At 39.8% G+C, this 17,020-nt stretch overlaps 1 protein-coding gene across 2 annotated transcripts in view; it reads right to left on the bottom strand.

The window, feature by feature from the left end:
• The window catches only part of dock5 (dedicator of cytokinesis 5), a 41,076-nt gene extending 25,262 nt beyond the window's left edge, over positions 1-15,814 (bottom strand). For both annotated transcript variants that reach the window (XM_088300001.1, XM_088300009.1), the window contains exons 1-8: positions 15,621-15,814; positions 4,458-4,541; positions 4,185-4,225; positions 3,741-3,796; positions 3,395-3,491; positions 3,133-3,281; positions 2,899-3,034; positions 2,650-2,807 (exon numbers count right to left, since the gene is read on the bottom strand). In XM_088300001.1, coding sequence (XP_088156127.1) covers positions 2,650-2,807; positions 2,899-3,034; positions 3,133-3,281; positions 3,395-3,491; positions 3,741-3,796; positions 4,185-4,225; positions 4,458-4,541; positions 15,621-15,663 — 764 coding nt within the window. In that variant the 5' untranslated portion in view covers positions 15,664-15,814. The remainder of the gene's footprint in view (positions 1-2,649; positions 2,808-2,898; positions 3,035-3,132; positions 3,282-3,394; positions 3,492-3,740; positions 3,797-4,184; positions 4,226-4,457; positions 4,542-15,620) is intronic.
• Positions 15,815-17,020: the final 1,206 nt, after the last annotated feature.

The following is a 17,020-nucleotide window of genomic DNA, read 5'->3' as shown; positions in this document are numbered from 1 at the left end:
TGATAAACAGTAGTGTTCTGTGATAATGCAATACAATACAATACAACAACAGATGTGATCAATAACAATATAAACTGGGCTCGATAAATATGGCTTTAAAAAAATAAAATAAAATCAAGAAGACCCTGGCATTTTGCGTGCTGGCAGAGACTACATTTTGTTAGATTTGTGCCAAAATAACAAGCACCTAAGAGGAAGGACATTTGGAGCACAAAAAAACATTTATGTGAACCTTGTCCATAGTACCAGCCAAGAAAGACGTGCGTGCTAAAACGCAACTTCGCTCAAACGAATAGGCAGTTGCCTCAGCGCCACTCTTGCAATAAGATTATATTCTGTACAGGTATACAAACACAATCAAACACCTTGGGATGGATACGAGATGTCAAAGTAAAGGACTTGTTTGCTCCAACCCTCTCAGGGTTGCATTTTACAGATATTCAAAAGATGGACGGTCAACTGTAATGCATGCACTCCAAGATAGTATTAGTTCACAATGCTTACATTGATTGAACATTGAATGAAGGTAAACGTAACAACATTAACAATACCGCTTTGGAGTAGTGTCTTAAAAGGGGTGCTTCATTGACGTTAACATTGGCACTTGTATAATATGTTTGCATGTAAAAATGACATCAGTACTAAAGTGCCCCTCACCCCTAAAAGACAGTAGTGATTTAAGTTTTTTGTGATGAAATTTACGACAAATTGCTACGCCCCCTTTTGGAACTTGGCTGGTCATATTTTTCCGGTTTCAGTGTCTAGGTCACAGCAGGGAGGCGAGCACATAATAAGGCTCGAATTGTCAGTTCTGTTGTCTAAAACAGCAACTGATCGGCCCCAAAATGCAAATGTACATCACTACCGATGTCCAGTTCAACCTGTAAAAGTATAAAAGTGTTTTGCACGACAGTTTGGATTGATTGACAGCAAACGTGAGCTCATGTGATCACCTCCACAAAACCAAAAATACTGTGGCGATCAATTCTCCACTTACACAAGCTGAAGCGGACAAGAGCAAGAATGTGCACACCGACCCGGACTGGTTATATTTCGGATATTTAGCCACTCTAATCTTCTTAGGCAGCAAGGCATCGATTGTCTACACCTCCCACCTCCCATCGGTAACAAAAGTACATTCTTAATTTGCTTTTGGTCGGTAAACAGACGACGGTAGCACAACAAAATTAGCTTCTTCCGGCAACCTGGCACTCATGCACCTTCGCATCCACCACCGCATGCAGCCAATTCATGTAGCTGTCAGCGGCGCAAGTCGCCGCGATTTCGGATAAACTCGTCATCAATGAACCCTGGAAGTGGTCTTCTTGAACGGTGCACATCGTGGGGCCGCTTCGGGAGCGTCAATGTTAAGCGAACAAAAAGTTCCAGTGAGGAGGCCGACTATGGCCGCATTGCAACGTTACATTGAGTGATGTATGCGTAGCCCAGAGCTGTTACGTTCCAAAGAATAAAACGGCGCGTTGTCGTTACGTCGTCTACAGTCGAAAAAAAATGGGGCCGATCCTCTTCCAAATAAATATGCATATCTACTCATTTTCACTTTAGTTTCTGTAAATATGGTGCTTTTATGCCCTGCATCTTCATCGTGATCAGCAAAGAAGCAGTGTGCCGCGTCCTAAGATCATAATCTATGTACCTCTGCTCACTTCCGCATTTCCTAAGTAGGGATGTCCACATGGATTTTAGTGCCAATTGATCACCATTTTTGGACATTATAAAAGTACAATAAAAGTGCAAGTCGATTTGTGAGAAAAATTAAAGGATTTTTAGTGCACCTTGCGATCCCTTCTACTGGCTGTGTTATGTGGATACTCGCAATATTTCTCAACTGTCTGTGAGATAGTGAATGTTTTTGAGTGTGATGGATGAGTGAGTGAAGGGGACAGATCGAAGTGTGAGTCAGGGGGTGGGACGAAAGGAAGAGTGTGCCTTGAGTGAAACAATTGCGTGCTTCACCAATGATCACCACAATTCCGCCGACGGAATACTGAATTTCAACTGCGCCAACACAATGACGATTAATGGTGTCCACAAGATGCCGACATTTTGACAGCTAAGCTTTCCTTATCACATTTAGGAGAAGTGCAACAAAGCAACAATTATTTACATAACGATCAACAACAAGTCCCAATTCTTACATGCCAACTAAAATAGCTTGAAAAATGGCTGCGTTATCTTGCAAATCTGATAAAAGCACATCAAAATTGTGAATAAAATACAATTTTAAAATAGCTGGGGCTTGGGACCTTTAATGTGAACAAACATGTGGGTGGCTTTTAATCTTTACTACATTCGAAATAATAAAAACTATACTGCTCATAATTTATCTGATATTTTAGGAGCAGCTTCATATAAACTCGTGATTATCCTCGATTGTTCAAGGTGGCAGGAATCTTTTTTCGAATCTTAAACTATTAACCGTGAGTCATATGTACATTATTTCCATTTGAGAGGAATTTTATATTCCAGTCAACGTTTACATTCCAAGTCACTCGACAGCATGTCAGTTTTTGACACATTTTAGACCATTAAAAAGAATTACTTTCTCCCGTTTGTCATCAATCCACATTAAGTCAAAAATAACCTTGGCGTTGCACTATACAGTTCGGAGAGAAGAGAGGAGCGAACCTGATAAATTCTGACTGATCTGGGTCATAAAGAGACATGAGCAGCTCAGCATCTTCTCCAATGTTGCATACAAAGTTTTTCAGGTTCATGAGGAGACTGTAGGTGTGAACAGAACTAAAAAGAGCCTGGCGCCTCATTTCCAGATTTTGTAGCCGTGTCTGGAAAAACAAAAAAAACAAACAGATATTAGCAAATACAGAATTGTTCTACAGACATACAAATAACATGATCAACAATAAACACTCATGCCTTCTCCTCTTGTATCCTGTCATCAACACTACGGGATGCAGTCTCATGGGCACGGAACAGACTGACAGTGCTTGTCAAGTCAGGATCCAGTGTGTTTCCTGCTTCATCTCGCACAACCAGATCCAAGCCGAGAATCCTGAGCAGCACAGTACCACACAAGTTAACAGATTGTCACAGACTTTACGATGGTGTCATCGGGCGAATTATGGTAGGACAGTACAACAAGATTCATACCGGTTTCCATAGTCAATCTTGGCAGTGACTTTCTTTTTTAGTTCTACAAGGTCATCCTTGGGTAGTGTTCCTGACACTATCTGTGATCGATATTCTATAAGACTGTAGGCCATCTGCTGAACACTCCGGAACAAGGAGGCTTTGTTTGCCTGTCACACAAAAACATTTGAAACTTGTAACACTGCAAATTCTAAGGCAACAAAATCTTCTTCTACTTCTAAGAAAAAGGTGGAAAGTATTTTTTTAAAGAGAGTGTACGTACCACAAAAAGCTTGTGCCATATCTGCGCCCATTCCCTCAGAGTAGCCCCGAGCTCCTGCACCAGTGGTAAATCTGCTGGAATAATTATTTCCTGCTGGCTAACAGCCACAAAAGCAGAATAATAGGATATTGGAAAAGTGGCTCATTGCTCACAGAGCGTATTGTATAATTTGAACAAGGACAAGAGTATTTGTATATATGATAAATAGATGAATGGGTTCCTTTCACAGCCAAGACGAGAATTTGTGAACCTACACTTGAGATAATTATAAATGCACTTGTGTGTCACTGATGGTGCAGAAAACCAAAAGGAAAGTGTGTTATTACAAAATGACATGTTTACTTACCCTATTCCCTCAACTGAAGCCTCCTTTAAGTGAATGTATGAAGATGGAAAAATTCCCTGAGGAAAGAATCAAACACTTTAATGATCCAAAAATAGTTAAAAAAAAAAAATAAAAAATAAAAATTCAACATATCATCTGGACAATGGTCACAAGCATGACTGAAACTATTTCTCTCTACCTCTGTACATTTTAATGCTAATGTTTGCAATTTTTTGGTCACTAACGCTTGACTTTGATCATTTCCTTATAATCCAGTAGCTGGTCGGTGAACCTGAAAATCTTGAGGACACCAAAGTTTTAATGCAGAAATGTGACAAATGGGTCCCTGGGCCTCTTTGATAATAGCTTAAAACTTGGGGAATTTTTGGAAATGATAAAAGACTCATTCATTTTGTGGCCCTCATTAAGATCAGAAAAATTACGTGCTAATGATACCAGCCTTACCTTATGTGATTTTTCTCGTAGCGTGTATCCCCGATACCAGCCTGAGGAGATTTAAATTAATTAAAGAATCACGTTACAATGAGGGGAGAGGGACTGTAGGAGTAATGATGGTCTTGGTTTCATGAGGACAATGTGAAAGACTGTACACTCATTTTCATATTATACAACATATTTAGCTTCAGTTAGCTTGACATCTCTTATTTCCTGCAGCAGCTGGATCAGAGACAGCAAGTGAGATGTGTCGTGGCCTGTTGGTTAGTCAGGCTCGCTTACCTTCCAATTTCTCCAGTATGTGCACAGTGTCCCCAACCTGTAAACACAGCTCCAGTTCACCATGAGGATCATAATTGTAGATTGCTAGAAGGGCAGAATAAAACAAATGGATCAAAGTTCAAACTCCTTTTGAATAAGGGCGAATATGTGTAGTTCTGATCTTTTGATTTATTCCCGCTCCCTTTCTTGGAACAGTAAACTGTGAAGCTGAAGCCATTTTGTCATTGGAATTATGCCTTAGGTTAACAGTCTTGTGCAGAGACTGAGCAGAAAGGTTGCAGGTAGCCTGAGCCGATGCTCAAAAGACTGTGGCTTTATGGACTCATTTTTTTCTGTTGGTCAATATTTATACCCTGTAGGTTCAGTTTCTGTCAGCTGACTCACTCCTGAACCCTAAACTTTCCTGTAATCACTCCGTCCAACACTTATCATGAAGGTGACCGTGTCTGTGCTTTTTAAAACCTCCACCATGACAGAGTTATGGGCACGATCAAGTGTGAATGCATGTGCAGGCATATATATATACACAAGTAAAAGCTGATTTTAAAGAAGAAACCACAGCTAGCCATTTGTCATGACTCAAGGGAGCTGCAAGAGCATGCAGCCTGTCAAGCACAAAGAACTATGAGGAGCGATCTGTCTCAACTTGCATGTGCTGGAGGCTACATTTCAAAGCACACTTTGACTAGCTCAAGTTATCAAACTTTAGTCTGACCAACAACACTTGACAAAAGATTTAATGATTCCATTCTTCTCTCACAGTGTGAGTTTTAAAACCTTTGCACAGGCTGATTTCGGAGGCAAATAACTTAAAGAGCGTTTATGTCCCCTGCTCCTGGGCTCGTATAATACCTTATCTATTAGGATACGTATGACTGAAACTTTGCAGTGAAATCTTTAATGCGTACATCAACAAGTAAAATAAATCCTGAAACCAGCATGAGGTCATGTCAGTATGACATTTTTAGACAAGAAAAATATTGTATTTGTGACCTGCGAATTCAGAGCTTCGATTGCACTGAGTGCAATTTGATATTTGGCCAAACTATATCTACCTCCATTACACTGGCACCATTTTAGAATACTTAGCAGTGGGAGTTCATCAATTGATTCTTGCTAATTGGTACGGGCTGAGTGGTAAAACGGGTGACTCTACAGCTCTGCATACGTGCAGAAACACGTTCATTTTTGCGCAATGATCTACCATAGCTCGAGTGGTTGTGGTAACAAACAGAAAGAAAAAAATACGTTTCTGGGAATTACGCTTTGACACGTATACGAAGGTCCTCTTATATTTACTGTCCGGCAGTAAAATGTAGGCACAATTAGGCGTTTAGCGAGTCTAAATATATATCAGAAGATTGCCAATCTACTTAAACAACAACTAGTTTATTTACGGTACAGTCGACACCTAGGGCATTGTAACCGTCCTGCTCCATGAAGAGCCAAAATGTGCATATAATTGATAGCCACTGAAAAAATAATAATTAAACCCTAAACACTCTACCAAAAACACTGATAACGATTCAATACATGGAAAATGTGGTGAGAAGGAGAGCAGTTGAGGTATAACATGACGCCCGCCTCTAATAAAAAAAAAAAAAAAGACTGCAGCACAGAATAATATGTCAAAACGGAATAATTGATTCTCAGCAACAAACATCCAAAGTTTTTTCTAGGGAAGACTATGAGTGTATTGTGTACCCTGCTATATTGTGGTTCATAGTTTATGCCCCGTGTTTTTTTAACAATCATTTCATTTCATTTTTTACAGTGGAGACCCCTATTCACTGGAAATAAGGACCGAGCCACAGAGGTTAGCTCTAGGGATGTGGAATGTTACCTCTTTGTCAGGATAGGAGCCTAAACTGGTGTGCAAGTTCAACATATTCAGATTCGCCTCCACACACAGCTTAGGCTTCCGTACCCGTCCCCTTGAGAGTGTTTGGACTATATTGCACTCTGGAGTTGCTCCCAGGAAGAGGCAAGGAGCGGGTGAGGCACTACTTCTTGCCCCCCCGGCTCAGTGCCTGTACGTTGGGGTTCATCACGGCGGACAAGAGGGTAAACCTGCCTGACTCTTGTTTCTGCCTATGAATCAAACAGCAGACTTTATGGACTGAGTCCTTGGGGGAGGTGCAACAAAGAGAACTCCTGCTGAGCACTGCCTCAAACTCAGAACAACCAATTCTACAAATAAAAACATATTGCACTAACTTTGTCCAGTAGTAAAAATGTGAATATTTACATTAACAATTAAATCCAATGCATGCATTAATCATATATGTTTAATTGAAAATGACCTGATCAAAACAATAAATAATCTAAATAAATTCCAACCACAGGGCAGTCTGTGTAAATAAAGTGGCAAAAACCCACTGTAAACTCGTAGCATTCGCATTTCTGACTGTCGCACAAAGTTTCAGGGCATGCTGTCTTCATGTTTTTTAAAACACAAAACCTCCAAGACATCTGCCTTCAAGCTTTTTGGCTCTGATTTCAGTGCTCCCACCATGTTGTTTTGATCCGCTACTCTCACATAGTGATGAGATCTGGCATGACGCGAGAAGTCACATTCATTTATGAGAAAAATACATGTTAAAAGAATCGACTGATGGTTTTATGAATCAATATTGGGCTACAAAAGGGAAAATTGATTCAGTGAGATTCATTGATTGATTTATTTATTTTTAAGTCCTAGTCATGTCTTGGGTACCTGGGTGAAGAGAAGCGCAAAGCTATCAGGCGCCAGTTGGCGTGCTTACTGGAAGATGATGACCGACCTGGGTTACCCAAAAGTCTTGTCAGTGTCTGTTGGGTATGTCTGACAGCGTCCCCTGTCAAAAGGAGCTTCAACTCACACTTCTGGCGGAAACGCTTCAACTTCCCAGGGGAAGCAGGGGACATGAGAACAAATGGGTCACATTCCGTGCCGTGACTGTTGAGCTGGCTGATCGGAGCTTTGGTTTTACGGTGGTCAGTAGGTGTCGTGGGCGAAATTACAGAAGGTATTGGTGGACAAATTTTGAGGGAGGTCGTCAAGCGGAAGAAGGAAGTCTATCAGGCCTTCTTGGAGTGGGTGGCAGCTAATTGGGACCCGCAGGTCAGGCACGATGCAACTTTTGTGGTCAGAGATGCAAAAATATGGGAGAGGTTTGATGAGAATAGGTAGAGATAATGTTGATGAAGAATTTCATTAGCAGTCTGGCTTAAAACAAAGAAGACATTTGCACAGTAGAGCGCAGTAGCTATTGTACATCAATGGTGAGAACTACCAAAAACTCTTGAAGTGGCCTGTGCTGGTGAGAAAATCTGCAGCTTCAGCATCTACTGGCTCTGAGTAACGTAGCATTTAGCGCTACACTGCTTAGCGCTTCAATTTTTACTAACTGAATAGTTAATACAATACAATACAATACAACTTTATTCATATAGTACAACTACTGGTTTGGTATTGGTAGCTTATTCCTTTCCAGTGTAGTACAATTTGTTATTTACATTCCCCCACCTCATTATTCATTTAATTTCAGTGACGGTTCGATTTAATTTCGCACCGTTGGTTTGTTGTTTTGGGGATTCAGTTCTCTGCATTATTGTTCACTCTGCCATCTGGTGGCAATTTTGTGGCATAAGACTGGTAAGTGAACGCATAAAGGTAGATATATTTATTGTTTGCATCAGGTCATGTTAAATAAAACATACATGATTAATGTAACTACAATAGCTTCAATTCTTAAGGTAAATATTAATATTTTTACAAATGCATCCAGTTAGAGCAAGAAGCATTGGTTCTGAGAATGCCTTCCATACAAAAGTAAAATTGGTACTGCGTGAAATCCTTGATTGAATCGAAAATCAATCAAAGTGAATTGTGAATAGGAAATCAATTATAATCAGGCCCTCAAGCATCAAATAAATTTTGGAAATTTGAATCAATACCCAGCCCTACAAATGACGAAAGTCAATGGGCAAAAAGTGACAACAGGTACTTTACTACAATTTGCACGATATACGTCGTCATATCATCCATCACTCGCTATTGCGATGTGTGTAGGCGGAACTTCAGCCTATATACATGTATTTTAGCGAAAGTTTGGTTGCATGGATGCTACGATACAATAAAGTGGATGTGATTTTTCACAGATTGCCTTTCAATTAAAAATCTCACGTAGAACTTTTGCCTAGCAACACAACAGCCTTCTGCCTTTGTCAATGGAGCAGAAAGCTGTTTCGGGTCAGTTCAGAGCATAAAAGACAAATCCGACAAATGTTTACATGACTTCCCTTCCCTGAGAGGGAAGTCTGTTGTTCTCGGTTGAAGCTGCTCCCCCCGCGACCTGACCCTGGATAAGTGAAAGAAAATGGATGGATGACTGCATGAAAATGCAAAATTTGAATGAAAAGAAACATAGAGAAGGACAGATCGGATGCTTTTTTTTTTTACCTTTCACATTAAAACCCATTCAAAAATACTCCCATTATCATTTTTAAATTTTCAAGATAATTTTCAGGGATTACATTTGTACCATGATGTAAATTTTAGGTTTGAAGTAGTCAAGTCTAAGAAAGAAATATAGGGGAATTTTCATTTATATGTATATTAGAGCAAAAATGTAAATCATTTGTGATTAAAAATGTATTTTTAAATACAGTATTACAAAAACACATTTATACACATAATACAGCAAGCAATAGTTCTTGCTTTATTGAACCAAATTAATAACCTTGAAAATGGACTGCTTCCCTCACAAACCCTCTTAAGTGCCCTTGAGTGCCTTCGAGTTAGAGCTTGGGATGTTTAGATAGGAGTTTGTCATTTTCTGTCACGGCTGTAAATGTTACCTGTACATAGCGAATACTGCACTGAAGCTTGATTTGAAGAGAACCTAGGATAGAATCAAAAAAGGTAATATCTGCCAGAAAAATATCAATAACTTCTTTTCCTAATTCATTAACCTCATTAACGCAAATGGTAGATCTTAACTCAACTGAGAACTTGCGTTATTAGCTTGCAGTTAAGTGCTCGAGAAAGCAGCTCAACTATGTTGGCTGATATGCAATGACTCCTGAGTGAGGAGTGGAATGCCATCCCACAGGAGTTATGATAGACTGTTTGCTAAAAGAATTTGCTAATGTTTAGCATTGGCAGTGACTCTTTGGCATATCTTACATGGGCGCAAATAGTTGTGCTGCTTATGTAACAAACGTAAAATCCTTACAAATTGGGCATCAATTAAATGAGAAATAAGCAGGTTTTCTAAAGGGATTTTAAAAAAAAAAACATCAATTTGTCATCATAAATTAAGATGTTTTTTTCCCCCCATTCATAACACGTTTACCTCTAACTTCATGAGGCTTAGCATTGACAAAACAGAAGTTCTTCTGGTCAGTAAAAAAAAGTCTACCTTCCAAACTTGGACAGTCTCCCCCTCTATTGACCACTCCCAAGTTTCCCCTTCCCCTCAGCTCAAAAGTCTGTGTGTCATCCTCGATAGCACTTAATCATTCCATAAGCATATCAATAACATTACCCGGTCAGCCTACTTCCACCTGTGCAACATCAATCGACTGCGGCAACTCTCTCAGCCACTGGCTGCCTCTTGTCACCTCACATCTCGACAACTGTAACTCTCTCCTCTTGTGCCTCCCTCACAAATCCCTCCATAAGCTTCTGCACATGTCATCACAAGAAACCCCTCCTTCCATCACATCACCCTGTTCTCCAGCAACTTCCGTTCCGTTCTGTTCCTTGCCTTTTGCAAGCGATTTTGTTTTCGTCATTATTTTCATGATGCGGTCTTCCACCAGCGTTTTGTGTTGCACTTTTTGGTATCGCGTGATTGTAGTTATAGTTATAGTGTACATTAAGAATTTTTGTTGTATTAATAATTACCTTTTATTAAGTACCCCACTTCTCTGTGCCTGCGTTTGTGGAGTCCCTAAATTGCTTTTCCGGCGGCTCTGGAAAAGCACACCTCAATAAATACAAGTTGCGTCAGAAAATCTTTTCGGGCTTGCCTTCTATATAGTGACATATTTATGTCATATTTTAAAATTTATTCATATTTTTAAATGCTAAAATTGCTCAGTGGTAATATTTGCCAAAATTTATCCTTTTTCTATACCACTCTTCCTCTGTAGGTCCCAGGGTGAGCTGAAGCCTGACCCAGAGACGGAGTGAATCCTGGAATGGTTGACAGCCAATCACAAGAGAACGGACTCAATGTATGCACCATTTCCGCATTTGGGGTACAACATCCAGTCGCATAGCGATAACATTGAATGCATCAAACTCCATAATATATACCCAATGTCACCTGGAATGACATCAAGTCACCGTAAATGACGCATGTCCTTTCTAATTGCTCCAGTTATCCAAGTGTCGGCGAAGCAATCGACACACAATATCTGAGCCATTCGCTGTTTCACAGTACATGCAGGTCCGGGTGTACATAAACCTGCATGGCGTCTTTTAACACACTCCACTCAATTTCGTCTCCAGTGCACAAAAATAACCACTGGGCAGCACGGTGTATGACTGGTTAGCACGTTGACCTCACAGTGCAGAGGTTGTGGGTTCAATTCCAGCTCCGGCCTTCCTGTGTGGAGTTTGAATGTTCTCCCCGTGCCTGCGTGGGTTTTCTTCGGGTACTCCGGGTTCCACCCACATTCCAAAAACATGCATGTTAGGTTAATTGAACACTCTAAATTTTTCCTATGTATGAGTGTGAGTGGGGATGGTTGTTATCAAAAGCATTCTAAATTATATAATCATAGTAGTTAAAAATCAAGATTTGAAGTTGTATAGCTGTCAGCCATTATTTCACTGTTTGCATCCATCCATCCATTATCTGTACCGCCTCACCTCTCAAGGGTCGCGGGGGGTGCTGGAGCTGATCCCAGCTATCTTCGGGCAGTAGGCGGGGGCAATCGCAGGGCATACATAGCCAAACGACCATCCGCGCTCACACTCACACCTAGGGGCAATTTAGAGTGTTAAATCAGCCTGCCATGCATGTTTTTGGAATGTGGGAGGAAACCGGAGTACCCGGAGGAAACCCACGCAGGCACGGGGAGAACATGCAACCTCCACATAGGCAGGCTGGAGCCGGAATCAAACCCACAACCTCTGCACTGTGAGGTTTTCGTGCTAACCAGTCGGCCACCGTGCTGCCCTAGACAGACAATAATAATAATAATAATAATAATTAAAAAAACATACTTCTAACTTCATGATGAAGAAAAATGTCTCGAGCGTTTCTCAATCCCCATGGCCCACAGCTTTCAACCTCATCGGCTCGCTAGCCGGGTGCAGACCAAGGACAGAGGGAGAGAAAATGAGAGCAGCTTCATGACGCCTAAATAAGCTTCCCATCTGCTCCAACTAACAGGTAGACGTGTTAAAATAAAAAGCTGAGTTGAATCACTGAACATAATGGCCGGCGCACTGCAAAGACGGCTGGAGGAGCTATTCCTTTGTCACATCTTTGGATGACATTAACACCTTGAAAAGCACCAGCTCCAAAAGTAGTGAATATCGCTATTACACAAACCCATGTTAACACACGTTCAAAGAATGATTTTACACTTCTTCCAGAAGCTGGGCCTCTAGCTTGAAACAAAGACCTAAGCACTTATTTTAGGTCCTTCCCGACTCTGTATTTCACTTTAGCATGCTTAGCAACGCCTCGTTCGCCTTCTTGTTTAAAACGCTGCTTGTTGGTGGGGTTGTTTATTTGTCATCAAGCAGGAGCTGATCATTTGAATCAGGTGTGTTGGAACAGAGTGACATACAGGCGAGATAGGGGCTCACGATGAACAGAATTGAAGACCCCTGGTTTAAGCTGATTTCAAGAGCCGTTGCCCCCTAGCATGTCGAGGTGCATGCGAGTGCCCCACACTTGCAACAGGGGCGAGTAAGAGCTAGTTCGATGTTCATCATCACTGCTCACAGAAGTCTGCTCCGACGACATGCTAACATCCGTGGTAACTCGCAAATATCCACCGTTTTTTGTCCCTTCCTCTGCGACGTCATGTCACGTAAAAGTTGTTGCTGTAAACAAGTGACGCTTACAGGGCTCTAGTCTTGTCATTTTTTTTTTCTTGGTTGCATCTGCGTTTCAGTTATATATCTGTTATATGTCTGTTGATGCAAATTAAAAGAAAAACATTTCAATCAATAATATTTCTTCCTAATTTAGTGGGGTCGCAGGACCGAGTCCAGTCCTATGCTTTGCTGCTATCTGAACTCTTGTCACGTCAGACGATGAGGCACAGAGCAATCTCAAAATCTCTTATGCGCAGTGCCTATGAACAAAGCTGGTTGCTTTTTTGTTAAGAATTTGGATGTCTTATTTTTCTTCAAACAGATCAGCGAAACAAACCCACTAATTCTCTGTGCATGGTAACCACATCACATTGCCCCCCCCCCCCCAAAAAAATAATAAAATTAAAAAAAAAAAAAAAATATATATATATATATATATATATATATATATATATATATATATATATATATATATATATATATATACCGGGGTGGACGGTTCCTTCGGCCTGCGGGTCGACCTCTGAGCGTTGGCCGGCACCGCAACACACACACAACCACTGACCGATTGGCAATCATGACCCGCCATCGGAGGGTCCCTGCCGGCCGGCGCGGCCGGGCGCGCGGACTGCGCGATGGTGGAACGGGTGTCCCTCCGCCGGCAGCCGCGCGCGGGCCCATATATATATATATATATATATATATATATATATATGTGTATATATATATATATATATATATATATATATATAATGTATATATAATGTATATATATATATATAATGTATATATAATGTATATATATATAATGTATATATAATGTATATGTATATATATATATATATAATGTATATATAATGTATATGTATATATATATATATAATGTATATATAATGTATATATATATATATATATATATTATATATATATATATATATGTAAATATAATGTGTATATATATATATATATATATATATAATGTATATATAATGTATATATATATATATATATATATATATATATATATATATATATATATATGTAAATATAATGTGTATATATATATATATATATATATATATATATATAATGTATATATACATATATAGACAATAGCAACAATATTAATGCACTCTACTGTATTGTACTGCAATGTGGAAATAGTGTGTTCACAGGTTAGTTCAAGATCTATTGAACCATCCATAAAGTTATATCAGATAAGCTTTGATAATAATCATAGGAAATGTCTCCTTTCATCTAAACATGTACTTTCCCCAAATCAGGCAAGATCTGACTTATCAGATTGTAGTGATGACAAGATGTTTCTCATCGTCAAAAGGCATTTATTTAGGATTACGAATGATCTTAGCGATTCCTGCGCTCTTCCTGCCGTACAGGGCAGGGAAACAGCATTGATTACACAATCAAGAAGAGCAGTACCTTTGAAAGTCACGCCAATTGACATCCAGAATGATTAGCATGAAAATTCCTTCACGTCACCCCCAAACACTAAGTGATGTCTCACCAAAAAGGGGTGATGTTTGTTACAGTAAAATAATTTGAGCTGGAACAGCAGCAGGATGGTCAATGATAGCAGAACCAGGGTGAGCAGTGTCATTAAAATATGTCTCTAAACCCGTGATTGTCAAACTTTTTTCAGTGATGTACATCCTGTGAAATATTTTTTCAACCAAGCACCCCTGAATCAGCGCAAAAAAAAGACTTTAAACATGCCATAAGATTCATTAAACTATAGAACCTTTCAAACTTCATTGGTATTGGTAAAAAAAAAAAATCAACAAAGCGTCCTCTTTTGGATCATAGTAGAGATCCGTTATCAGGTCTTCAGCGATAGTGAATGGCTTCTTGGCTTTAGCTACAAGCAAAGATACCACATAAAAGGCATCGGCATCATATCTTGAGATGATCTGAATTCAGAGTTTCCTCTTGTTACCAACGTGACATCCATGTTTCATCTTAAGATGGCATTGTAGATGCGCTGGCTCCATGCAACTGTTTGCAAGTTTTTCCCCACAGGGAAAAAAAACTGCCCCGGGTTTGTTGCAACTTGTGGGTGTAAATCGAGATAAAATATAATCTTCAACATAGAAATAGAATTTTGCCAACTCTGTTTTGGCCTTCTTTTACACTTGTGCTTCCGATTTGTTCCGAAGACTTACGCTTCAACCACGACTCTATTGTTAGCGCATTCAAGTGATTGACAGGTAACGAGAGGTGGCACGTGACGAGTTGGGTCGAACCATTCTAGTTTGGGGGAGAATCTGGGCTTTTAAAGTAATGAAATTGAACCTACTGAAAATAAAATTAGTTTCATAACCTTATACTTTCCTGAAACATTAAATTAATTCAATATTTATTTTTGAAAGGATGTTTGCATGTTTGTTTAATTTAAAATCTCACGTTTCCCGGTAGTTCCTTAAAGTACCCCCATTTGAGAACCACTGCTCCAAACCACACAGACGCATAACACATTTTCAGAACATTTAGGACTCTTGTGATAAGCAACACAGATGCCGCACAGCGCACATTTTTATACAGAAGAGCGCGCTGTGCATAGCACAAAGTAATTCCGCTGACAGAGAAGAATCTCTCCCTCGGACAGCAGATGCACAGATTTGCCTTGAGGGTGTAGAATGAGCAGTCTGCACACACACAGGTATCAAGGCCACACCTTTAGAACGCTACAAGCAGCGAGAGGTAAAGTCCAAAAAGGAGTGGCAAGCCCTTTCGTAGTACTACAGGTCCCACTTTGCCCTAGAGGGGCTTGCAACGAAACATAAAAATCCATATTTGCACTGTAGTCACTTCCATGTTGGCTAAGTAAGATTTTATACAAGAATGGTTGGCATGCTCGCTGAAATCCTGAATCCTCTTCTATAACGTTCCAAAGCGCCTTAGGAAACTCCCGTAAGTAAAGTTCGCTTATGGAATTTGTAAGAAGTTATTTTCATCCACCACGTATAAACAACAACACAGTCACTCGAATCTAGGTTTCGCCTCCCCTCTTTTCAAGTGGCTTAACTCTGCTGGGAGTTCACTCGACGAACTTTCAAACGGCACAACAAACGTGAGCCCACTTGTTTGGAAAAACTTACCCACGCCGTACTTCTCCTTCTTTGTGGGAACCCAGCGTGTCATGGCGTGGTGGTGGTGGCGCGAAGCAAAATTATTTCTCTAAATAAATAAATAAATATTTACAATTGATAAATGCTGGCTGCTAATGCACTTTTCCTGCTCTTCCCGAAGCCTGCTACTGTATTTCCGCCATCATGCCTGTTGTAAGGGGAGGGGAAGGAGGGCGAGCAGGCTGAGGAGGAAACGAGGAGGGACGAGAGATCCTTTTTTAGGAAAGAAACAAGTCTTATTCAAAAGCTAGGTTTGCTTAGCTACTACAGTACAACGGAATAACATAATTATTGAATCAACACTTAAGAGGTATTCGGAACAATGCGTTGGTTGTGATCTGCAATGTTGTGAAAATGTTTCTAATATTCTGACAATGCAATTTAGTTTCTGATTAGGGGCAACATTTTTGAACCGTCTTGCAATAATACAAGAACCCACTTCAATCATAATAACTTAAATGAGACTGTATTTTTCGTAGTAAATTCATAAAATTAGATAAATAACACTTCAAAATGAATATTTGAATTATAACAATTAAATTATTGCCAGTTGTTACAATTGTATCATTTTTGGAGGGTGGGCTGTATATGATTTTTTACATAACATCCATAAGAACTTTAAATGTCTACAGAACAGTTGTCAAACTCAAAGCCCGCGGGCCAAATCTAACCCGCCACATCATTTTATGTGGTCCACGAAAGCAAATCAAGCATGTCCACTTCCATAAAAAATATGTACTAAAACTCCAATTAGTAACTTGAACAATCGTTGAACAAACAGTTATCCTTGACTCCTGAATCCATGAATTTGGTGATTAAACATCGATATGGCTTTACAGTCCATTAACTAAATCGTTAACTATAATGTGGCTCTTGACAAAAATTAGTTTAACATCCCGGGTCTTTTTCTTAACTTGAGATGTCACCACAGGGTCGCCAAAGATGACCATCGCCAAAGATGACCATCGCCAAAGTTTAGGCTTCATTCGGGTTTACATGTCATCCACCCGGTTATTGTGCCTTACACAGAAGCCTGCTCATGTATTTTATCGGGTTTGGTCATTGGATCTTCTGCATATAACAGATTATCAATCAATTGTCACCTGACACCTATTCAAAAGTATAATGGCCCTGAACATTTTCATTGTTCAGGCCTTAATCAAAGGCACATTGACTTCCTAAACAAATGAGCGTCTCTCCAGTCAAAAATAGTGATTAACTTTTTGATCAGCAGTGGGCGCCAAACATGACTAGGGAACTACAGTAAGTCCCTGAAACCCTAATAATAAATACATTTTTCAATAAATTGACTCCTTTCCAGCAGCAAATTTGGAGCGCCCAAGCTTTTGGGAACATGAATTATCTTGTAT

The sequence above is a fragment of the Idiotropiscis lumnitzeri genome, chromosome 1 (assembly GCF_059441095.1).
Source record: "Idiotropiscis lumnitzeri isolate Australia: NSW breed Sydney's pygmy pipehorse chromosome 1, RoL_Ilum_1.0, whole genome shotgun sequence".
NCBI classification, from domain to species: domain Eukaryota; kingdom Metazoa; phylum Chordata; class Actinopteri; order Syngnathiformes; family Syngnathidae; genus Idiotropiscis; species Idiotropiscis lumnitzeri.
The sequence above is the reverse complement of the archived record's forward strand: the minus strand, read 5'-3'. Positions and strand labels throughout refer to the sequence as shown.